This window comes from Capra hircus, chromosome 1, assembly GCF_001704415.2.
Source record: "Capra hircus breed San Clemente chromosome 1, ASM170441v1, whole genome shotgun sequence".
NCBI lineage: Eukaryota > Metazoa > Chordata > Mammalia > Artiodactyla > Bovidae > Capra > Capra hircus.
The window spans coordinates 60245693-60270765 of NC_030808.1; the positions used below are offsets into that span (position 1 = coordinate 60245693).

The window sequence follows — 25073 nt, forward strand, 5'->3', positions numbered from 1 at the left end:
ATAATCAGTGAATTAAAATGTTAGAGAATGCCCAATGGGGTAAGTTTAATAAAGGAATTTCCCTGGGCCACTCCACCTAAAAAAACATATAAGACAGAAAAACTCCAGAAGTAAATTTTTTTGAATCAGTAAGTTATTAGGGCCAGACACGAACTCTTTGCCTTAAAGGAGAAACAAATGCTTATTCCCCTATGCCTATAACACAGCCATTGCACCTGTGGGTAAAATCCTGGCCTTTGGCCCTCACTGGAATGAAAGAACAGTCATCCAGTTTCATAAACAGCTACTTCCTAGCTCCGAATCTACTTATTGTTGGGGCAAAGTAGATTACAGTTGAAAAGATATAATTTTATGTACATTTGGAAGCCTTCTGCGCCTTCATGTATTTGACTTGCTAAAAATGGATTTAAAAAGTACAGGTTTGTGTAGGTCTCTAGAGATTTGCCTCCTGTCTGGTTTTCTCCCTCTGTTTCCATGCTCTAAATTGTGAATTGCAGATCCGTTTCAGAATACATTTTAGATTTAAATTCTAAGGGATTCAAGACTGGCCTTAATCCGTGTAATATGTGTTTTCATTTCATATGTTCTGAAACCAAAAACATTCAAATATCACAAAACAAGGTAACTCGCTGTGGAATTTGAATGCAGAGATAAGTGAATTTGTGAGATTTCCTGGGATTTTAAGGCTCTCACAAATAAGAAGATAAGGGATTAAAAAATAGTGGTACGCTCAGAGTTACCCCAGAGCCTGCGTCTATAGCACTGACCGCCGCAGGGCAGAGAACTTGGTGAAGGCGGTTCTGCTTTGGAACCTTGGCAGCGACTGTACCACTGGGAGCGCCAGGACCCCTCACGGATTTATCTGTAATTCCTGCTGTGTCACTGACTTGAAACATAATATACCTCCAGGTTCTAGAGCAAGAAGCTCCTGGAAAACAGATGGCTCCAACTGACCTGACCATCCCTACAACTAACTTAAAAGCCTACTGTCAAACCTCCTTGTTGAGAGGCTGAAAGCTTTCTCTAGATGCTCTGATAGAGAATGGCTCTCAGCATCCTCCAGAAAACTCACCTCTGTAAAACCACCTACCACATAGTATACACTATCCACACGTCTGTAGTCAAGTTGACAGCTGCTCTTTCTTATCTCAAATGTGTAACAGGTAGTAATGCCCATCTCTTCTAACTCCACTAGTTTATCACATTTCTTTTGTTTTTAAACAGGCTACATGCAAATGAGGAAAAGTAATAAACTATTAGGAAAAAATGTGGGTTTTTTCCCCCATATTTTAAAAATTATTTAGACACTATTGTTGAACTGTCTCTGGATTCTAATCCTCTGCAATCCTGGGATGTTCTGCTCCTTTCTCCCTTCTCTTCTTTCTGCCTTAATTTTAAACTTCACTTTCACTGGTCAGAGAACTGACCGGTCCAGGTTAGCTAAGATGCCCCTGTGCTGAGTTCTCCATAGACCACACAGGTCTCCTCAACTTAGCAAAGTTTCTCATAACTGCTCATCAACAACTACTGCCCTGGAAGGTCTGTAAGGGCTATTATTGTGGAGGTCATGTCTGGCTTCTTTTCACAGCCCTTCCCAAGAACCTAGCTCAGAGCTAGAGCTTGACACAGAAAGTACTAGGATGGTACTTTTTTTATTTTTTGAAGGAATGAATAGTGTAACCAAAGTACTGTGTATTGTCGAATAAACTTTGTCTGGGCCAGGAACTAGTTTTCACTGCCCATCAAAAATGAAGTTTCTTTCTGGTGTTCCTAATGGTTGAAAATCAAATGAAAAGAAAACATGAACAGAAAAAAAAGGAACTTTACAGAGCGAAGGCAAGTGGAGAGTACATTTAAACGCAGAATAGAAAGTGACGCATTCATTTAATGACAGATGGGAAGGCTGATCCTTAAAGACCAACCTCCAGTGGGTGAGAGCATGCCATCTATTTCAGCACTGTGACATGAAGTAAGCAACCTTCCACAATGAACTTACCTGTGTTCAGGAACTCCAGGGACGAGAACACATCTCCCAAGTTACTCTCTAAGTTGTGATTCAACAAAGAGAAACGAAAGCTACTGCTTTTCTTGCTTCCCTTTTTTCCCTTAGTCATTTCTGCCCTCCAAACATTCACATGTACAATTGAGAAAGCACTTCAGAATGGCCAAGCAATTTTCCAACAAAGCACATGGATGGGGATGCTCAGTGTCCTGCGGGCTAAAGAGGATGGGATGGTGCACGGGATGGGTACTCAGTCAAGGCACAGTTATCTGTTTATTTTATTTTAAACCACAGGATGCTACTGTTGCCCCAAGCAAGATTCTCTTAAGTAGTTAGAAAAGTCATACTGGAACTACCAGGTTTGGAAGGTAAGTGGTTAAAACAGAATCTCCGTTGTGAGTGTGGGGCAGATAAAGTAGAGTGGACTGATAGCTGTGATTTATAGCAAAGATACTCTGTTAGTGGTAATGTCCAGGTATTAAAACGTACATATGTGTTACAGAAATGTGGGAAGCGTTTTCTTTTACAACCAGCATTGTGATGAGTAAAATAGTGCAATAAACTATGGCAGTGCTCAGGTCCCCAGGGTCCAATTAGGAAGCATGATAAATGACTTGTAAGGTCTCTCCTCCTACTGATTTGCAGTGGATATAAGCTGACGATTCTCGGTGGAGTTCTAGTGAGTGGTCTGCCTACTCCCATCATATATCTGGGTACAAATGAACACCTTAAATTGGAATTCCAAACTCATTATGCCATGCTGTGTCCTGACTTGGCAGGTGTGTTTCTTCACAGCAGTGTACAAGGGGAGATGTAAGGTGGGACCTCTTAAGCTGGGGGATTTTTCCCCTATGGCAGTGCTTGTTTAATTTAATGCCTACAAATGACTTGTGATGATTAAAGACCATTGTGGGGACAGAGTGACTGTAAAAGGGAGGTTGTTGTGAAGGTTCCATTTGTATCTAGCCTCTCCAGATAGATGGGATAATGGCTTTGTGGTGCTTCCCTGGGTGATATCCAGTGTTTAGAATTGAATGCTAACACCATCAAAACCTTTTCTTTGGTTTTGTTTGAAGGATGTCAAAGAGAGAGTGTATACAAAATGCAAGGTGAGCATGGTAGAAAATGTAGAGAAAAAGAAGATCAAGAAATACAGATAACAAAAATAAGAATTTCAGGTGAAAAAGAAAGAGAGGGAGCCAAGGGGCAGACTAAAATGAAAGATTATAGTTTTGCGGGGCTATACTATGAAATTTGTCAGGAGCCAAGACTTTACTGATGATTGAATTCTTGGAAGAATATGTGTTCTTTCTTGACTTTTTTTTTTTCCCTTTGAAACTTTCTACTTTTTTTTTTTTTTCATTTTTATTGTAGCATAGTTGCTTTGCAATATTGTGTTAGTTTATATTGTACAAGGGAATCAATTATATATACATACATCTTTTTGAATCTTAAATAGTGCCACTTCCTTTAAGGACTCTTGATCTTTTTTCTGAACCTAGAGCAAAACTTCCAAAGAAAGGACCATCTTCTTGGCTACACTCAGCAACTCTCCTCAGAGTACATGGCCACTTAACATTCAGCTGAGGGATTGAACCCAGGTCTCCTACATTGCAGGCAAATTCTTTACTGTCTTTGGTACCTTTTGGTACCTTTTGTTAGTGATGTACTGGAAGTTCCCAGTACATTGCTACCCACTTGCTAAATGTCACACTTGATGCAAACACCAGGGTGAGCTCCCCTGGGGGTGCTCTCCAAAGACCAAAGGGACCTGTATAAGCATTTTCTGTCCATTCAAGATCCTGGTCTTGTCACCCTTTGGGGCAGCAAGCCAGTATTTTCTGCTGCAAATCTCTTTGAGCTCTTCTTAGGCAGCTTTATTCCTTTTAATTAAAAAGACAAGACTGTCAATTACTTAAACTTAATCCCCACATGTAATTGTTACTTTGAAAGATATTTTTTCTCATAAAGCTCATAGAAGAGAAATATTTCCATCAAATTAAAATTTAGTGGGAGCTTGCATTTTCAAAAATTATATATATTCATCTTTAAGTCCCTGCTGGCTATAGAAATCTAAATAGCACAGCAAAGTTTAAGTACGAGGATAACCATGAAAGGCTGCCTGATGCAGGCAGATCCAGACTGGGAAAACAGGAAAAGGCATTAGGAAAGAGTCCCAGGACTAAAAATTCTCCTACCTTTAAATTGATGCTATAGGATTTATAGCCATTTCACTTGAAGCTAAATGTAAATTCTAAGAGAGGTTAAGATTTCCAAGTTTCTTTTGAACACTTAAATAAGAGCATGAATAAATTTCAGAATTACTCTGGCTAGAAAACTTTAAGGAGGGGAGAATAAGAACTGCTTAGGAAACAGGGCAAAAGGAAGAATGAAATGGCAGAAGAGCAAAACAAGAAGTGGATTCAACAGAGAGAAGCGCATGTTACAATGGGTCCAAATCGGTGGTGTGGCCCACCTGTTACAGTTGAGTCTAAGTCACTGAATTGGTGGGTGAAGTATTGATTCTAGGTGAAGTATTGGCCCAACTATCCCCCTTGAGATAAACCAGGAGGAAGTTAGACTTTTGTTCCCATTAAAGGAGTCAGGGGATGGTTGTCAGATATTCATGTCAACCCTCAGTTATCTTCATGTGAATTAATCAGGGCTCGTGATTCTACTGTAAATTCGTGTTGACCTGGCTACCTAAGTTCTGTCAATAAAATGGGAGCAATGCACTTAAACACTGAAGCCTTTCCTAGGACATGCTTTACACCTTTGACAAGAAAAAAAGGGCAGGTTTTTTAGATTGATCATTATGGACTAGTTTGACAGGTGCTGATGCCCAATTGGGCACCCACCACAAGTGTGTGCCTCACAGTAGAGAACTGTGTAACTGCAGCTCCTCTGAAGTGGAGCATTATGACAGTGTTGAAAAATAATGAAAAGTATACTTTGTTTGGCCTTAGGATACTTCTGTAAATTGTTAACAGCGTGGGTGTTTCAGACACCCCTAGAATCCAAAATACAGCCATCTATAGGGGTTTCCCTGGTGGCTCAGATGGTAAAGAATCCACCTGCAATGAAGTAGACCTGGGGTCAATCCCTGAGTCAGGAAGACCCCCTGGAGAAGAGAATGGCTGCCCACTCCAGTATTCTTGCCTGGAGTGTCCCATGAACAGAGGAGCCTGGAGGGCTACAGTCCATGGAATCGCAAAGAGTTGGACACAATTGAGAGACTATGCACAAGCACATAATGGAGCCAAACCAAATTTTTATCAAATTAATATCTAGGCAATGTAATACTCGATACAAGCGCATCTTTAAAAATTATAAGATAAATGTGTATCTGAATAGGATGATTTTGAATTCAATAAGCATTCTTTTGAGGAACTTGAAGCTCTCTTTTACATATTATTTAAAACACCACTTTGAGTTTGTAGGCATGAAAAACATAATTTCTTTCCCATTTCACAGTTGGAAAAACTGAATTAAAAAGAACAATGCTAGTAATTATCCATGATTAATAGAGGTGTGTATGTAAATCAGCCTGAATAAGTGTGTGAAATTAGATGTCCTGATGCCAGATAGCTCTGCTCATGTTTTTTAAAGACTAAGCTTTCAAATCTCTGTGTGTTGAGTGGGTCTGGAATGAACTTTGTAAAGGTGTATGGATATTAAGGCAACTGTATTGTTTATTATAAGCATTATAGTACATAAAATAAATTAGTTGAGTGTTTAAAATTCATTAGACAGATATATCTAATACATATCTAATGAACATGAATGCATACATGATGTCTATTTACAATGTGCTAGAGTTTATATATGTGCCTGGGTGCAACAAGGAGTAGATTAAAATTTGGGTGGAATTTGATGGTTAAAAGTATGGGAGAAGGTGCATATTAGTTTCTTAGGGGTGTGGGGATTAATTGGATTAGTACATGCAAAAGCTCTTAGAATTCTATTGTTACATGAGACATCCACTATCTATGTTAATGATTATTACTATTATTACTGTTATTACTAGACAAGGTGACACTGCTGTTATAATAAGGAGCTGAAAAGAAGCATTCTTTCTTCAATACCTGGGAAAATATCCTACAGAAAATAAATGAAGCTGTAGGGGTGGTCCAGGCACCCTCATAGCCTGGGATCTTTGGAGGATTTTCCCCCAGTTTTCCTTCCATGCCAGTGGTCTGACTTGAGAACCCATTCCTGGGAGTGCCAGATGAGGGTAGGCCCGTCTCTTCCTCTTTCTGGAAATAGAATCTGGCTGTTCTGATGCCAGGCCTGCCCTTCGCCAACAAGGGCAGGAAGGAAGCCAGCCAGGCGGACTGCAGATTTCTATAAGCCTGGTTTGTTTGTGGGCTGGATTTTAATTTTTTTAAACTTTAATTTGGGAGGGGGGGTTGTTTTGTTTTCAGAGTGAGCTTTAGACAGCTGTATTAATCATGCAAACCCAGCCATGTGCAATGTGTTTTATCAATGGAAAAACAGGAACGGAATGGCAAGCAGCTGTGAACAAACCCAATGCAGTGCCTGAACTTGGAAGATAATCTCAACATTTCCCAAACCCACTCGCCACATGGGGTTAGTGAATGGAAAGGCTGTTCACTTGGGATAAATAATCAGATGGGAGGCAAACAGAGGAGACAGATTCTAGGGTTATTAATTTTTTTTTTTTAAGTGGCAGCGATTACGACCAGAGAGCCTTGAGCTCACGGGAATTCTTAACTTGAGGGTGATAAACACAACAATGGCGGTTTGTCCTTGGCCTTTTCTCTTCTTTCCCTTTATTTTTAACTTACTGAGGCTGGTTTCCTCATCTCACTTTGCACCTGTGGTCCTTCTAAATGTGAGAGCCTGTCTGATGCATGTCCGTCATAAGGGGCTGTGCACAAGCGAGTTGATGGGGAGGAGATGGGAGCCCAGTTACCACGTCTCAGTGTTCAGAGCCCTCAGGAAATGATTTGAGACTAACAAAGTGAGAAAAGATATTTAGAGTTGGCTCTTTCCTCATTTTACAATTCAGTGGATTTTCTGCAGTGATATAGTCAAGGATAGTTATGCAAATATATGCAATTCAGGACTCATTTCAGAATAAATAAACCTAAATTAAAATTAATGGGAAAAACACCTATCAGAAACAGATAAAAAATGGAACACTATTTGTTTTATTTATTTATATGTGTCCCTTAAATTAAGGAGCAGGGAAGCACCCTGATTTTGGGGTTTTTCTGTTGTTTGTTTCTGGAATAAGAGGAAAGGAAATTTGAAAGTTTCTGATTGGCTGCAGACAATACAAATTATTCTTTGGTGTAATTCCAGTATTATTATTATCACTGCAGAAAGTCAAGTAATATGATGAAGGGAACCCAAGGGAAATACATTTGATTTATTGAGCCTTGTTTTTGTTTAATCACAGCTTGAAGGGGTTTAGGACTGCGTTCCTGCTGTGACTCTCCTGTTTATCCCCAGTCAGCCTGATGAGCCATGTAGAGTGGGGGTAAGGAGGGGAGACCCTCCAATGAGAGATATTAATAATGAAACAACTGAAATTAAACATATGTTTCTGTTACTGGAAAGTAGGAAGGAAAGTTCTCTTTTTGTATGATGGGAGGACAGAAAGAAGCTTTGGGACTGTCCCCTCTTTCAAAACACCTTAAGGAAATTAATTGGCTCAAAATCCTTCAAGCCTTTTGCATCAACCATCTGCGTCAAGACATCTTCACACTTTAGGGTGGGAAGGTAGGATTCCACATAGATGATGACAACAGAGGATATTTAATGAAATGAAGGTGTCTTGTCGTAGAGATATGACCACAGTGAAGCAGTCATCTTTTCTTAGAGACTTCAGTACTCAAGGGGCACTATAAAAAAGATTAAGGATCCTGTGTGTTAGTATTTTTTTCCATAGGAAACTGCATTTCACACGGGCTGCCATCTTGATTGAAAAGAGGAGGGGGAAACAGATTTGATTCTAAAAAGTAAAAGTCCTTGTAAGAAATAGGAAACTTGAGAGGGTACTTTGTATAAGCACCTCTCACACCAGCTACCCCAAGTCTCCATGAACAGCTTTTCAATTTCTACCAGCAGAAGCCCTAAGTATTAGTAGTAAGAAAAACTATATTCTCTAAAACTATTGGATCTAAAGAAGCTATATCTACGCTCTATCTACAACATAAAATCAAACTAGGGTCATTCTCCAATCAGCAATTCCATTTGTGGGAATATATCAAGTTCAACAGAATCCCACAAGCTCTATCCTGGTCCAGACTGGTTTTCAATATCAAACACGGTTCCTGTGTGAACAGTGTCTGGCTTCATTTTGTTCAATGTTGTATGTATCATAAAGAGTAATCAGATAAAATATTTGGCTTTGGGGCTGCAGAACTGCTCTCATAAAGGATACCTTGAGTCCTAGTGACACTGTACAGGCTCGTCTCGGATGGAGCATGACCTTTCTGAGAATGTTATCCATTGGGACAAACGTGGATGTGGATGTTTGCCACATCAAGATACTGGCAAGATGGCAACATGATAAAGTGGTGTCAATCTCTGCAGCAACAGTAGAAGATAAATGCCTTAAAATAATTGTGGCATGTCAGGAATTCAAAATGGGATACTTCCCATGAACACTAAGCCTCATGTCATGTCTAAAAAAACAGACACATTTTAACAGTCTTATTTTTAGTGGCTGGGGAAGAAAACGGATTTCATCAATGTTTTAGGGAAGAATCTTATTCAACAGCATTCTTCTAAAAATATTTTTGACCTTACTTGAAAGTTAAGAATAATTCTTTTATTAAGTTGTCTAGTTGATCCCTGAAACCTTGTGATTCTCATTTCTAATATAATTAAAATAAGTTTGTCTATATGTGAATATATGCATATGCAACACATTGCATTATTGACACTCTGCATATCTACTCTCATTTCTGGCCTAATTTTTAGTTTAGACAAGTGTTAATGAAACATGATCCATCTTCAAACTTAGAAAACAGCAGCTTCCAACCTTTAATTCTGAGCACATTTCCTTTAGAGTGTATACGATAATCTTGTTTAATTGGATTTATTTTCTCCACACGAGGCCCCGCATGGCCTACTTTCCATTTTTTTTCCTCAGGTCTTTGAGTGTTATTTGCAAATCACTTTTCTGGAATTTAATTTCAATGGTAGGTTGGTTTCATTTCAGATTTTTGTATTGTTTTAATTTTATTTGCCAATTTGCCTTTAAATAGCCTTAAGCTAGAAGGTTGGGGCTATAACTTGCATCTAAATGCGATGTAGGAAGCAAAATTTAATTTGAGTGCGTAGAAAGTTCTGTGAAAAAGAATACCAAACGACTACCTTGTTTTCTCATTTGTGTTTTCTAAAATAGTTGTGTTTAAAAGGAAAAGTCCCCAAATTAGCCACAATTTTAAGAAAAAGAAATGTCCTCATAATATGGTTGAGTTCAACCTTTGGTGGTAGATAAATTCATTTTTACAAGTGATACAAATGATTTCAGATTTGGATTATATAACGTGGTCAGTTAGAAGATTCATATATTTATGAGCTACAGTATTTAACTAGCTGTGTTCCAAATATGTAACTTCATAGTTACCTGTAAAATGTATTAACTGAACAAAAAATCACTTTCTTAGCTTAGTACTCTCTCCCCAGTTACTGACCAACTTGAAGTATAGACCAGTTTTCTGCCTTACAATTCACGTGAGGACAATTGACTGACTTTTCTTTGAAGGTTTAAATTAAAAAAAAAAAAAGGTTCCTATTTGTATGTGTGTGTGGATTTTGTGAATGTATTTATCCCTTTTTGTGTTTTGAACACTACAGATGATGGAGAATGACCCAGCAATAGAGCTATGATGATAAAAACAATACTGACCTTGAAGGGGGTGGGGGATTGTGGGTGAAACACGCTCTAAAGGGGAAAAAATAGTAAGCATCATGGAGAATTTATATGGATAGATAAATAGATATAGATATATCTTACTCATGTTTAGCTACTTGGACAATTATAAAACAGAAGAGTTTTCATACCCAGGGGATCATGTCTCCTATAGAGCATTTGTCTGTCCTTCCTGCCAGTGCTAAATGATCAGAGAGCTGTTAGTAAAATTTTAAATCCAAAGCCTTTAAAAAAATTAGCTAGAGTAGAGGATAACACCCTATTGTAGTAATCTTACAAACAGAATCCTACCCTCCTCTGGAGAACCCACCAAGATCACAGACTTTTTGGAGTGTTTAAATTAGTAGTGATCAGATTCAGAACATGTGTCTTGGTCCTGGTGCTGGGCTCTTTAACTTCTGATGCATGAACCTGTGGTAACTAAGGGCTTCTTTCCTCCCTCTAAGCTCTCCTGTTCATATCAGCTTTAGCCAAGCATCTGGAAAATTTATTTTGGTAAACACTAATTCAGATTTTCCTTCAAATTTTCCCTTCCACATTACTGATACCAGGACAAGAGTTATGCCAGGATATAAGCTTCTTGCCATGATACAATTTGATTTTTAGTCTTTTCCTTAATCCCACCCACTTATGATAACACAATCTCATCTGAAGTTTGAAGTCAAATGTGCTTGATGACACCTACTGGTGAGTAGTAAGACATGCTTTTCTTTTAAACACAAGGGTCTCAGCTTTCGAGTTTCTGAGTTCCATCCCAAAGCTACTAACCATAAACTGAACATGCTGAAAGAGCTCAGGCTTTAAGGTATCCTCTATCTGACTCATTAAAACCCAGGTTTAATAAAACTCTTCTCTGAGGCTCTTTCAGAGAGAGAGAATGTTGCATTAAGGATAAGATGCTTTACTTGGTATCCCCAAACACTATAATGTAAGTATAATCATAACGCTTTTCTACATTCCTCCTAGCAGCTTGGTTAGATAAAGACCAGGGATAAATGAAAATTAACAACAGTCTAAACCATAAACAGGAAAGCATATTTACATATTCACATCTGATCTGCTTGCCATCATATATCAGAAATTCTGACTAGATTTTTGGTTGAAATTTGGGCACTCGGTACATATGGACATTAAGAAAAACAAGTCTCCTTGCAGAGTGAGCTTTCCTCTAACTTGGATGAAAGTTGTGGTTTAATGCCAAAGTTCTGTAAGTGCATTAAGATGGAACAGGTCAATAACAGCACAGTGAACAATTGTGTCTTAGTTCCACAAGTATGGAGGAGAAAAATGCTTTAAACCTCCACCAGTTACTTGGTATCAAAGTTTCCAGCTTTGAAAATAAATAGCTAAACTGCTTTCAGCATTTATAGAGCAGTTGGAGACTACTGTTCCATATTATATTCTATACATCCTATCTTATTTTTATTATTACAATTACTATTCAGCCTGTTTAAATGATTCAGCTTAATATTTTCTCATCACACTGTTCACAGCTGGATAAATGCACTCTGCTCTCATTTCAACAAGACCATTTATATTGCTAAACCATTTCATCCACCCTTCTCTTCACCTCTTCAAGTTTCCCAGCTTGTCATTATCGTCTTAGCTCCACCCTGTTATCATCATCTTAGCCCCATCATGGCCCATTAGTTATTCTCATTCTCTTAATTCCCTACTGACTTATCTTTCCTTAGATCCTTCCCCATCCCAGCTTTTTAAGCCTTATTCTTGCAACATCATTTCACTTTCATTTCATCCAAGAGTAGCTGGTTGAGAGGCTTTGCCAAGTCTTAACTAGCATCATCAAGTGGTGTATACTTAAACACTGGGCCCCAGAGATAGTAAAATGGCTTCGAAAGAAGCAGGGAGGCTCTCATTTAAAGCGTTCCCTCCAGGGCTGGGTTGCTTAGGTGGTACTTGATATTTCATCAAGCATAGGTTAATGATTTTTTTAATTAAAAAGAGAATTGTAAAACTTCCATACATTGATGTGGTACTGCCTCAGTGTAGATGTCTTTGTATTTTTATTCTTTTATATTCAGTCATCTCAAAATATCTTACTAATCCATGTATTTCTCTAAAATAGAAGGTAACTGATCAGTAGAATTGTCTTTCTTTAATCTGTTGAATACTCCCTTCCTAAGGGTCAAAAGCTGAGGCTGGACTCTCTGCTCAAAATCTCAAGGTACCAAAGACAAGCCAACAGTCTCACTACTGTAGCAAATCCAGGCTGGTGAGAGTTAATGGAAATAGGAGTGGGAGGTGTTGGAAGCATTGCCCTTGGGTAAGAAGGAAAAAAAAACAAACCAGTGTCTAGTCAGTGAAAAGACATCATTAGTGAAAAAAGGGAGGAAGAAGTTAGATGCCATTTTACGTCTGAACTACAAAAGATACATCTCCTCATACTTTCCCTACATCAGTTCAGTTCAGTTCAGTTCAGTCCCTCAGTCTTGTCTGACTCTTTGCGACCCCATGGACTGCAGCACGCTAGGCTTCTGTGTCCATTACCAGCTCCTGGAGCTTGCTCAAACTCCTGTCCATCGAGTCAGTGATGCCATCCAACCATCTCATCCTCTGTCGTCCCCTTCTCCTCCTGCCTTCACTCTTGCGCAGCATCAAGGTCTTTTCTAATGAGTCAGTTCTTCGCATCAGGTGGCCAAAGTATTGGAGTTTCAGCTTCAGCATCAGTCCTTCCAATGAATATACAGGACTGCTTTCCTTTAGGATGGACTGGTTTGATTTCCTTGCAGTCCAAAGGACTCTCAAGAGTCTTCTCCAACACCGCAGTTCAAAAGCATCAATTCTTCAGCACTCAGGTTTCTTTACAGTCTAACTCTCACATCCATACATGACTACTGGAAAAAACCATAGCTTTGACTAGACAGACCTTTGTTGGCAAACTAATGTCTCTTCTTTTTAATATGCTGTCTAGGTCGGTCACAGCTTTTCTTCCAAGGAGCAAGCATCTTTTAATTTCATGGCCACAGTCACCATCTGCAGTGATTTTGGAGCCCCAAAACATAAAGTCTGCCACTGTTTCCATTGTTTCTCCATCTATTTGCCATGAAGTGATGGTACCAGATGCCATGATCTTAGTTTTCTGAATGCTGAATTTTAAGCCAACTTTCAGCAAGAGGGTCTTCAGTCCCTCTTTGCTTTCTGCCATTAGGGTGGTGTAATCTGTGTATCTGAGGTTATTGATATTTCTCCCAGCAATCTTGATTCCAGCTTGTGCTTCATCCAGCCCGGCATTTTGCATGATGTGCTCTGCATATAAATTAAATAAACAAGGTGACAATATACAGCCTTGACATACTCCTTTTCCTATTTGGAAGCAGTCTGTTGTTCCATGTCCAGTTCTAACTGTTTCTTCTTGACCTGGATACAGATTTCTCAGGAGGCAGGTCAGGTGGTCTGGTATTACTATCTCTTTCAGAATTTTCCATAGTTTGTTGTGATCCACACAGACAAAGGCTTTGGCATAGTCAATAAAGCAGAAGTAAATGCTTTTCTGGAATTCTCTTCTTTTCTAGATGATCCAATGGATGTTGGCAATTTGATCTCTGGTAACTGCCTGTTCTAAATCCATCTTGAACATCTGAAAGTTCTTGGTTCATGTACTGTTGAAGCCTGGCTTGGAGAATTTTGAGCATTACTTTGCTAGTGTGTTAGATGAGTGCAATTGTGTGGTAGTTGGAACATTCTTTGGCATGGCCTTTCTTTGGGATTGGAATGAAAACTGACCTTTTCCAGTCTTGTTTGGGAAACTGCTGAGTTTTCCAAATTTGCTGGCATATTGAGTGCAGCACTTTTACAACATCATCTTTTACGATTTAAAAGAGCTCAACTAGAATTCTATCACCTCCACTAGCTTTGTTCATAGTGATGCTTCCTAAGGCTTACTTGACTTTGCATTCCAGGATGCCTGGTGAGTGATTCTAGGTGAGTGATACACACCATCGTGGTTATCTGGATCATGAAGATCTTTTTTGTTTAGTTCTGTGTATTCTTGCCACCTCTTCTTCATATCTTTTGCTTCTGTTAGGTCCCTACCATTCTGTCCTTTATTGTGCCCATCTTTGCATGAAATATTTCCTTAGTATCTCTAATATTCTTAAAGAGATCTTGAGTCTTTCCCATTCTATTGTTTTTCTCTATTTCTTTGCATTGATAACTGAGGAAGGCTTTCTTATCTCTCTGTGCTCTTCTTTGGAACTCTGCATTCAGATGCTTTTATCTTTCCTTTTCTGTTTTGCCTTTAGCTTCTATTCTTTTCTCAGCTATTTGTAAGGCCTCCTCAAATAACCATTTTGTCTTTCTTTTTCTTGGAAATGATCTCAATCACTGTACAATGTCACAAACTTCTATCCATAGTTCTTCAGGCACTCTATCAGATTTAATGCCTTGAGTCTATTTCTCACTTACATTGTATAATCGTGAGGGATTCGATTTAGGTCATACCTGAATGGTCTAGAGGTGTTCCCTATTTTCTTCAATTTCAGTCTGAATTGGCAATAAGGAGTTCATGATCTGAGCCACAGTCAGCTCCTGTACTTGTTTTTGCTGACTGTATAGAACTTCTCCATCTTTGGGTGCAAAGAATATAATCAGTCTGATTTTGGTGTTGACCATCTGGTGATGTCCATGTGGAGTCATCTCTTGTGTTATTGGAAGACATTGTTTGCTATGACCAGTGCATTCTCTTCACAAAACTCTTTTAGCCTTTGCCCTGCTTCATTTTGTACTCCAAGGCCAAATTTGCCTGATACTCCAGGTACCTCTTGACTTCCTACTTTTGCATTCCAGTCCCATATAATGAAAAGGACATCTTTTTTTGTGTTAGTTCTAGAAGGCCTTGTAGGTTTTCATAGAACTGTTCAACTTCAGCTTCTTCAGCTTTACTGGTTGGGGCATAGATTTGGATTACTTTGATACTGAATGGTTTGCCTTGAAAATGAACAGAGATCATTCTTTTATTTTTGAGATTGCACCCAAGTACTGCATTTCAGACGCTTTTGTTGACTATGAGGACTACTCCATTTTTTCTAAAGGATTCATGCCCACTGTAATAGATATAATGGTCATCTGAGTTAAATTCGCCCATTCCAGTCTATTTTAGTTCACTGACTCTTGTTATCTTCTGTTTGACCGCTTCCAATTTACCTTGATTCATGGACCTAACATTCCAGGTTCCTGTGCAATATTGTTCTTTACAGCATTGGACTTTACTTCCATCACCAGTCACATCCCCAACTGGGCATTGTTTTCACTTTGGCTTTGTCTCTTCATTTTTTCTGTAGTTGTTTCTCCACTCTTCTCCAGTAGCATATTGGGCACCCACTGATCTGGGGAGTTCATCTGTCAGTGTCCTATCTTTTTGCCTTTTCATTCTGTTCATGGGGTTTCAAGGCAAGAATACTGAAATGGTTTGCCGTTCTCATCCCCAGTGGACCATATTTTGTCAGAGCTCTCCGCCATGACCTGTCCGTCTTGGGTGGCCCTACACAGCATGGCTCATAGTTTCATTGAGTCAGACAAGGCTGTGGTCCATGTGATCAGCTTGATTAGTTTTCTGTGGTTGTGGTTTTCATTCTGTCTGCCTTCTGTGGGATAAGGATAAGAGGCTTATGGTAGCTTCCTGATGGGAGAGACTGACTGTGGGGGAAACTGGGTCTTGTTGTGATGTGTAGATTTACTCAGTAAATCTTTAATTCAATTTCCTGTTGATGAGCAGGGCTGTGTTCCCTCCCTGTTGTTGACCTGAGACCAAACTATGGTGGAGGTAATGAAGATAATGGAGACCTCCTTCAAAAGGTCCCATGTGTGCACTGCCCCACTCAGTGCCCGCGACCCTGCAGCAGGCCATCACTGACCCACGCCTCCACCGGAGACCCCTGGACACTCCCGGGCAAGTCTGGGTCAGTCTCTTGTGGGGTCACTGCTCCTTTCTCCTGGGTCCTGGAGTGCACAGGTTTTGTGTGCCCTCCAAGAGTCTGTCTCCCCATTCCTGTGCAAATTCTGGTGGCTCTATGGTGGGGTTAATGGCAATCTCCTCCAAGAGGGCTTATGCCATGCCCAGGTCTGCTGCACCCAGAGCCCCTGCCCCTGTGGCAGGCCACTGCTGACCTGTACCTCCTCAGGAGACATTCAAACACTCAAAGGCAGGTCTGGTTCAGTCTCTGCGAGGTCTCCTGGTATGCACAAGGTTTTGTTTGAGCCCTCTGAGCATCTACGTATACACATCTAGATAATGCGTTAGTCTGGAGCCTGGACTCTGGAAGGAGGTTCAGTTTCAGTTCGGCTCAGTTGCTCAGTCGTGTCCAACTCTTTGTGATCCCATGAATTGGAACATGCCAGGCCTCCCTGTCCATCACCAACTCCTGGAGTTCACTCAAACTCATGTCTATCGAGTCAGTGATGTTATCCAGCCATCTCATCCTCTGTCGTCCCCTTCTCCTCCTGCCCCCAATCCCTCCCAGCATCAGGGTCTTTTCTAATGAATCAACTCTTCGCATGAGGTGGCCAAAGTATTGGAGTTTCAGCTTCAGCATCAGTCCTTCCAATGAACACCCAGGACTGAGCTCCTTTAGGATGGACTGGTTGGATCTCCTTGCGTCCAAGGTACTCTCAAGAGTCTTTTCCAACACCACAGTTCAAAAGTAAGGAGGTTACCTGAGTTTAAATCCCATAAGTCTTATTTAGTTGCACTAATTATTTGACCTCTTTGTAGAATGGAAGAATGTGAGCTCCTGGTAAAGTAAATCATCTTTCCTGATGATTAAGCAAGATCACACGGGTTAGGTGTTTGGCACATGCACAGTATGTCCTATGTACTCACTTGATAAAAAGTCATTATATTATGGATAGAATCACCTTATTCTTCCTCCCTATTTATTTCTTTAAAAATAACTCCACGTAAGCACTGAAATAAGATAGTTTCCCTTTGTGGGTATCTTGCAGTCACAAGTTTGGATACATGGGATCTGTTATTTTGCATATGCTGACAATAGAATATCTCTTGGCACCACCAGACCCAGTCTTCACCCATATGATGTATATTCCTACATCTGACAAAAGCTAAGGAGATGAATCCTTGTCCATCCATGTTGTACTGCTGGATTAATGTGTTCAGAAAAGTGATACAATGTAACACTTTGCCCAGGATGAAGACAAAGCTATCAAAGGCATTACTTGGCTAAATAGACTAAGGTATTATGGATCCTTAGCGACCCCATAGACTGCAGCCTACCAGGCTCCCCCATCCATGGGATTTTCCAGGCAAGAGTACTGGCGTGGGGTGCCATTGTCTTCTCCAAATAAACAAGAAGACTAGAGTGAATGGAGGACAAGACAAATGAGAAAGGAATGATTCCATTGGCTTAGAAAAAATTACTATGAATACAATGTATTCTTGCCCTCTGGTTCAATTATTTTGACCCTTTTGGAGGTCAGTATTTGAATAGAGTGTGAAGAAGTGTATGTCTGTGTGTGGTGGACATATCAGTGACCGCAACCTGACACTGTACACAGTCAGCACACGTCACTGTGGTAGACATGGAAAATACGTTGATGCCCCTGTGAAGGTGGATAACTGTGAACTCTTCAGGGGTTCTGGCTCGAGATTTACCTGCCTCTGCCCCTGGCTGGCCGCAGCTCACCAGCTGCCTCGAATGCTCTGGACTGGCTGGGTCAGCAGAGCACCCTGCTGTCCACATAATGCTGTCTGTCACATGGGGCTGGCTGCGGCCACTCTCCCAAGCATCTCTCTCCTCCTGACCTTGTTCTCTGGGAAAGCACTGCTACCAGCAGCGCCTTCCTTCTTCCCAATAAACCTGTCTACTTTGAATGTAATAGGCAATATGTTCACACACGTACTTTCTTTTTTCCTTGTCTTCTTTTTCTTGTGTGCTCTCTTGCTCCACCCCCACCTTTCTTTTGCCTGTGCAGAACTGGCTACAATAGAGTCATGTTCCTAAAATATCCAGCTATGAAGGCTTTAACAACGTATCTCCCAAACCCAAACCGGGGTGGCAGGGTGGGCATGGTGGACTTGCTATTCCTCCTACAAGAAGCAGAGCTTTCCCCTTAAAATAGTCACGCTTGGGCCTTGGGTCAAAAAGACAGGACTGTAAATTCACTAATGTTTGGCAATTTTAATAGCTTCTTTTCACCTCAAAGCTCAGTGACCTTTTGCATCTGTTCTTCCGTGAGGATTATACCTCCTAACCTTCCCACCAAGTGGGAAATCAATTCCAGGCCGAATGCTGAGACAGGTGCTTGTGTGCAGAGCAGGTGCCTGTGTGGGCGGCCCTGCAGAGGGTCCCCCGGAAGTGGCACATTAATCACAGCCCTGTGCACTTCTCAGATGTATAATGAGGGTGACTTCTGCAAAACCATCAAGGACAATGTGACCATGACCTTGCCCAATTTCTTGATTCTTAGTTAACAAGCAGAAATTCTGTAAGATTCTTGATATTTCTTTATCTTACTGAGCCCTTTACGTGGACTTTTGTGAACAGAACCACAGTATTTTAGAGCTTGAGATGACCTTTCATTACCACCAGCGGTATCTCTATTATCTTTGACCTAGCCTATGCTCTTTTTCTCCTCTTCAAATGATTCTTTTCCCCTTCTTCCTCTTTTTCTCTTTCATCCCTGTGTAAAATAGGCTACCATGGAGCCTACACCATCTTTCTATCCTTCTTGCCCTTCCTCTTTCTCAGTCTATAGGTATCATTGTATTTATTATTTGAAGTATGTCATTAGCACAGTGCTTCTGAGTGGGAAAAGAAGATACTTTTATGCCAATTTATAGTTGCTCACTTTCTCTAACTAATCCAATTATACCATTTTCTTTTTTCCAATCCCCCTAAAAACCTCTTGTTAACTGCATGTTGTTCTACTTAATCAGCTCCCCTTAGATTTGTCAGAATCTCAAGTTTCAGAGTTGAGGCTGCTTTCCCCTCTATTTATGGAATCCCTAATGTCAGGAATGAAACAGGTAAGTACATTTCTAAATAAATGTCTTCTCAATTGTTTTGAGATAGCAGTGTCTCCAGCTTAAGTCAAAAACACTGATGTTTGGTCTTTGGAGACAAATAGACAGGGATATGAATTTTAAACTTCAGATTGACAGAACATTCGTAGCACAGCTGTATCCCATCAAACATACAGACTGAAGTCAGTGGGAGTTATGGATAAGAAAATGAAGGTCAAATTCAGAAGAGTTTGTGGTGGTGTTTTGCTTGTTTGTTTTTTAGTAAGCGGAGTTGGATCTTGAGCAGTGTTAAAATGACTTTAATACTATGTTTCAAGAGAACTCTTAAATTGCTTCTTCTCTTAAAAATCTTTTCCTTGAAGGCTTATCTAAACTGAATAAAGCAACATGAAGACATTTCTCCTGGCCCTAGTGTTTCTAAATTTTCTAATTTAGCCCATGAAGGAAACAATAACAACAACAAAGCTTCTAGTAGCTTGTTATTTCATAATAATAATAATAATAATAATAATAATAAATTTGTTGGACTTTCTCTGGCCAAATGAACTCTCTGGTCCAGCATGTGCTAACTCTTTGGTTTCTTTTACTTAATCTGATAAACATTTTCCTATCCTAATTGTCCTCATTTTCACTGATCTCATGGATCATAGTTCGGTTTTTCAGGAGGCATCTGATTCTATGCTCACAGCTGCCAGGCCAACAAGTCAGGGGGCAGGTATCTAACTATAACATGCTCTTCAAGGGAAAGGCTAGAAGGTGGGCTTTCCTATGAAATTACTGTTTCCAGTAACTTAAAACAACTTGTCCTTCCTTAGTTTGCCTTGAGGATCTTCTTTGGTCTTCAGAAGAAACTTTGCTTCTCTCTCTTATCATCCTATTTTTCTTCCAAAAAATCTATCAGACAAATAATGTTTCTTGCTGCTACACTGAAACCTTTCTGCAACCATTTCTCCTCCTTTAGATTTTATATTATGTTTTAATCATTCATTCCACTCTACCTCTTGTGTTGTTAAAAATACACTTTCTTTTTCCAGCCTCTCCCTTCTCCCAGCACCTTATCCATCCTCCCTGAATACTGCTTCTTTAATCACTCCCATGCCTGCCATTTTTAAAGAACCATCCACTTTCCAGGATCTTACATCATCTAGGCTCCTTAAAGAGACCATCATCAGAGAGATTTTTGTTCAATGAATATTCTTACAGTTTAACCAATCAGGAAAGAAAAACTAAAAAAATCAGACAAAGAAACAAGGCAGTTATCACAAGTGAACAGGGACTAGGGAGGGCAGGTATTCCATTTGTAAATTTTGTCTTATGATAGGGATTGAGAACTTGTGGTTTTGTTTCAGAGATGATACTCTGATTTTTGCATATGTTTATATTTAATAGTAAGGGAATGATTTTCAAATTTTCCGCGGGAGAAACTTTGACTTGGTTCTCCTAAGTGGGCTCCCTCTTCGGCATACTTACTGAAAAGGACGAGGCTGGCGTTGGTCATCCCCAGATTGTTGGCAGCCACGCATGTATAGTTGCCATAGTGCTCCTCAGTGACATTGGTCACTGTCAGGGAAGACTGGCCCTCCGTGCTCTTAATCTCAAGGCCATTGGCACTATTTATCCTAAGGGTTCAAAGACAGAAGAGTAAAGAGAAACAACTATGAAGATCTGGTGCAGTCATTTATTTTTCATCTTTTAAACTGAAGAAAAGGGAGCGAAAGGAAGTAGTTAGAGCCTGTTGCTCCTGCTCAATTCCTCATTTTAATGGCACAGTCCCAAAGTATCAGAATCAAAGTCTACCAATGGAGACAGCTCGGGAACGGATGAGTTTCACTGGGCTTTGGTTTCTGTTCCAGGCAAGAAAGACATGCAGGTGGAAACTGCCCACTCTGTGCATGTAAACTGCATGCTTTGGGGCTGGAGTCTAAGAGCTACAGTCCCAAAGCACCAGGTAAAAAGCCTTGGAAAAGGAATAGTCTAATTGGAAAGGCCTAGTAATTACGGCTAGGGTGGGTGTTTCATCAAGGCTTCTGGTTTCCCTTGCTGAGCAGGTGAGACCCAGGGGGGCACAGCAGATTGGGAACAAACCTGGTGTCATCTCGGTACCACTCAAAGTCAGGCGCAGGCACTGCCGAGGCTTCGCATTTGAGGGAAGCTTTTCGGCCGGTGGTGGCTTCGTTGCTCTTGGATTCCGTGATAGTGGGAGGATCTATAGGAAGGACAGACAGACAGTTTAGTTTACATGAGCTTTGGATGGCGCACTAGAATTTCCACACCAGGAGGAATTAGAAAGAATAGTGTGACTGCAGAGGAGCAGGACCAAAACCGCCTTAAAGCTCCATTTATGTGAATGATGTGATCGGCTGAATGGGACTGATCACTAGAAAACTAAATGAAAATAAGAGATCAGTGAAACTGTAGACTTGGTTTATTTAAATGTGACACTGAAAAGGGTTTTATGGAAATGAAGTCTAGGATTTCTTTTTCTCTTCCAATAGATCATCCGTTATTCCAATCACAGGTTATCATATTTACATAGTTTTTTCTTTTCTTTTTGTACATTAAGTGGTTGATACTAAAGGACCTGGGATTTGAAATGTGTAATCTGAGCTTTTTTCTTTTTCACCTTCATCAGCATCATCATTATTATTGTTACCTTCAGAGATGGTAGTAAGAAATCTGACAAAAATCATAGAGCACTAAAGTCCTTTTAGCTCAGGCTTAGCCTGATACCATTGCAAGAATTCAGGAAAACAAACTGATGTTAAATAATTGCTATGCTGTTTTCCCTCCTCTGTGTTTCGTTATTTCCATTCTCCAGGTCAGCTTTGCTTTCATGAGTGAGAGTGCAGTTTGAAGTCTATCATGGCACATGAGTATCTTCCTGGGGTTCCATCTTCTTCTCTCTTTGGTTATTGTGCCCTTGATTTTTTCTGCTTAGTACTGGGCCCACAAAACTGTGACAGCCTTGAAATGAGCTCAGAAATACATTCTAATTTTCCATGATTCTCTCAAGCAATCCCATGGAAAGTGGAACAAGGGTTTACAGGATCACAGGACTCAGCCACAAGGGTAAACTTAAGCTCTAGGCTTGAGGATGCTGTGTTTGTGCAATTTATGGACTTTTCAAGGAGAAAAAGACTTCTGTCCAAAGGTCATTTGCCAGAAAATGGCAACTTGGCTGTGTGTACATGGATAAAATAGACCCAAACCACCTGTTTATATTTTACAGATGAAAAACCTTATTTGGGTAAATTAGTGAAGTGAACTTTAGTATTAAAAAATCATTGAATTCACCTCTGCTCTTTAGCACCTGGTTCAGCTCACTTTTTTTCAGGGTTTTATCTTCATAATCAAAAACTATTTTCCAAGTTTTCTGCCTCTAGAAGATCTGGATTCTTTTAGTTTAAAAAGATGAACAAAAGCATCAGGTTTGTCTGCAATTTTCTCCCCCATTTCATTTCACATGAGCTTGGGCGTCTTTAAATTACTGTCAGAGAGAGGAGGCGTTAGAGTACACCTGGAGAGCATGGCCAGCCCATGTGTAAACACATGCCAGAGAGGGAGGGGTTGCTGTTCTGTTTTAGATTGATCTCCTCATTCCTGTAGAGACACAGAAAGGCAACATGGAGAGTGGAAAGAACCCTGGACTAGAACCTAGGCTTGCTGGAATTTAGTCTCTGTTTGGTTGTGTGGACTTCCCATCACACACTATCTTTCTGAGCCTTGGTTTTATTATTTATAAAATGAAGGAACAACACATTAGAGATCTATAGAGTATTTCTTCAACTTGGAAAAAAAAAAGGCCAATTTTAACCCAAACAGCCTATTCATCACAAATGGGTAGTATGAGGACCCAAGTGTATTTTCATACCTTTAATCCTTAAATTGCTAATTTCAAAATTGTAACTCATTTATCTAATATATGGGTTGGGGGCTCAGGATTAGCAACCAGAAACAGAAACTGGATGTCTAATTTTGACTCTTAACCAGAGCTGTGGCCTGGTCAAATGTCTGTACCCCTTCGAGCATTTTCTTTCTCATATTTTCAAGTAAGAAATTAGTTTAAAATGATCACCAAGTTTCCTTTTAAAATTCTTTCATTCTGTAATTGGTTATGTCAATTGTTAGAGCACATGAGTTCAGAGGTTAATGTAATGATTAGAGGTAGTGGTATGAGGGAGGTATTTGTACAGAGACGGGGCATTGAGTAAAAACTAAGAGCTTGGAATTAAAGTTTGACAGACCTGAGCTCAAATTTATTCTCTGTCCTTTAGCATTAAGAGAGCTCATTACTTTGTCTAGAGTCCCACTGTTGCAATATCATCATCTAAACATGTTGGAACCAAGCGCAGGGGGGATCATTTGGAGATTGCTGAAGGAACCCAGAGATAGCCTGCACTAGGTTTGTGATAAAGGGGATGGAAAGGAATGAACAGGACAGATTTGAGACGGAAAATATGGGCTGCAGAACGGACAAGATTAGATGTGAACGGTGAGGGAGGAGTATCAAAGATAACACCCAAGTTTCCAACCTGAGTATCCACGTGATGCCATCCACTGAATAATGTCAGTTCCCCATCTTCACCACTTTGCTGTATTAGGTTAGGCTCTTACATTGCTAATAACCCTACAATCTGTAGAATGTTGAGCAGAGGGCTGATCTTGTTTGTGAGTCTATGGGTTTCTTTAACTTCTCAATTTGTAAAATGAGTTTTCACCAGTGTTTATGAGTTTCTGGAGCTACATGGTTAACAGTGTGATGACCAGCCCCAACCTGGGCCAGACTCCATGTTTTCCATCGCCTCCACCCTGGAGCTCATAGTTGGAGCACCTCAACATATTAATAGTCCGTGGCGGAGGTCTTCCAGCCCTCATACAAGTCATACAAGTCCGTGCTGCACAGTTTTACGGAAACGTTCTTCCTCACCCTGGATGTTTCCTTCCGTGTGGTGGGTGGGAGCTTACTTAGTAAACCTCCTTGCTCTGGAACCCAGGGGGTGATTTTTCTACCAGAAAAATTAGGGAAGAACAAACTCGGTCTGTTTGCTTCATCTCTCTTCTTTCTTTCTTCTGGGACCAGACTTCTGGTGGGGATCAGAGGTCCTCTGCTTCTCCAGACTGATGTCTTACATAGGCGCTCTCCTTCCTGCTCTCATGTGGGCAGGCCTGTCCTGGTCCAGGGCTGCCATATCTGGGAAGGTAGATGGGGCACGCCAAGTTATTACCTCTAACCACGTTGATTTCTCACAATAGGGGCAATTGGGCCTCCTGTATGTCTCTTTTACTAATTTCTCAGAACCTGAATAGCTAAGTAGTAAGCTATTTATTGGGTTTCCCAGGTGGGCTAGTGGTAAAGAACCTGCTTGCCAATGCTGGAGACATGAGACACAGGTTCAATCCCTGGGTCGGGAAAGTCCCCTGAAGAAGGGAATGACAACCCACTCCAGTATTCTCGCCTGGAGAATCCCAGGGACAGAGGACCCTGCCAAGCTACAGTCCATAGGATCACATAGAATCAGACACAACTGCAGTGACTTAGCACACATACACACACACACACACACACAAGCTATGTATTAGCTCCTTAGAGATGCCAGCATGGTGAGGGTGGTGTTGAACTAGGGTTGAATACTTTTAAATGCATTGATCTTGGGACAGGATTAACTGGTCAGTTATAAAGGCCAAAAACTTGTTCTTCTCCTTGAACGTCTAGGAAGTTTCTCATACCAAGGTGTAGTCACAGAGAATGATAAATGTATGAATAGTTCATTACTTCTAGTATTTCTCAAATGACACAATGGTCTGTTCCATTCCATAGCTTATTGGAATGAACATTTCAAAATTCATTTGTAATGAACTTTGTATAGGTGAGGCTAAGAAAGTTATTACAAATCATATCGTGGCATGTCTAGTATGGTTAAAATAATAGATGTCCTTGCTCAAAATACAGTTATAATTAAAATGTGGCTTAATAAAAATGCTGCACAGAGGCCCATTGTTATTCTTTACATGACTTTGCAATAGCTTACAATTGTCAGAGGACTCTTCTGGTTATTACTTTAAAATTTTGGGTTCTGAAAATATTAATAAGGGCTTTCTTCTCATATCACCATCAACAAGACTCTTTCAACTAGAATGAACATGATAACAATGATAGTGGC

The 25073-nt window shown here is 40.2% G+C and overlaps 1 protein-coding gene across 2 annotated transcripts in view; it reads right to left on the reverse strand.

Annotated features, from left to right (window-relative positions):
• Nucleotides 1-25073, reverse strand: part of LSAMP (limbic system-associated membrane protein) — a 711239-nt gene that overhangs the window by 22917 nt on the left and 663249 nt on the right. The window contains exons 5-7 of one of the 2 annotated variants that reach the window (XM_005674947.3): nucleotides 20998-21118; nucleotides 20383-20531; nucleotides 9891-9926 (exon numbers count right to left, since the gene is read on the reverse strand). In XM_005674947.3, the coding sequence (XP_005675004.1) occupies nucleotides 9891-9926; nucleotides 20383-20531; nucleotides 20998-21118 (306 nt within the window). The remainder of the gene's footprint in view (nucleotides 1-9890; nucleotides 9927-20382; nucleotides 20532-20997; nucleotides 21119-25073) is intronic. The other variant, XM_005674948.3, reaches the window with a different exon arrangement.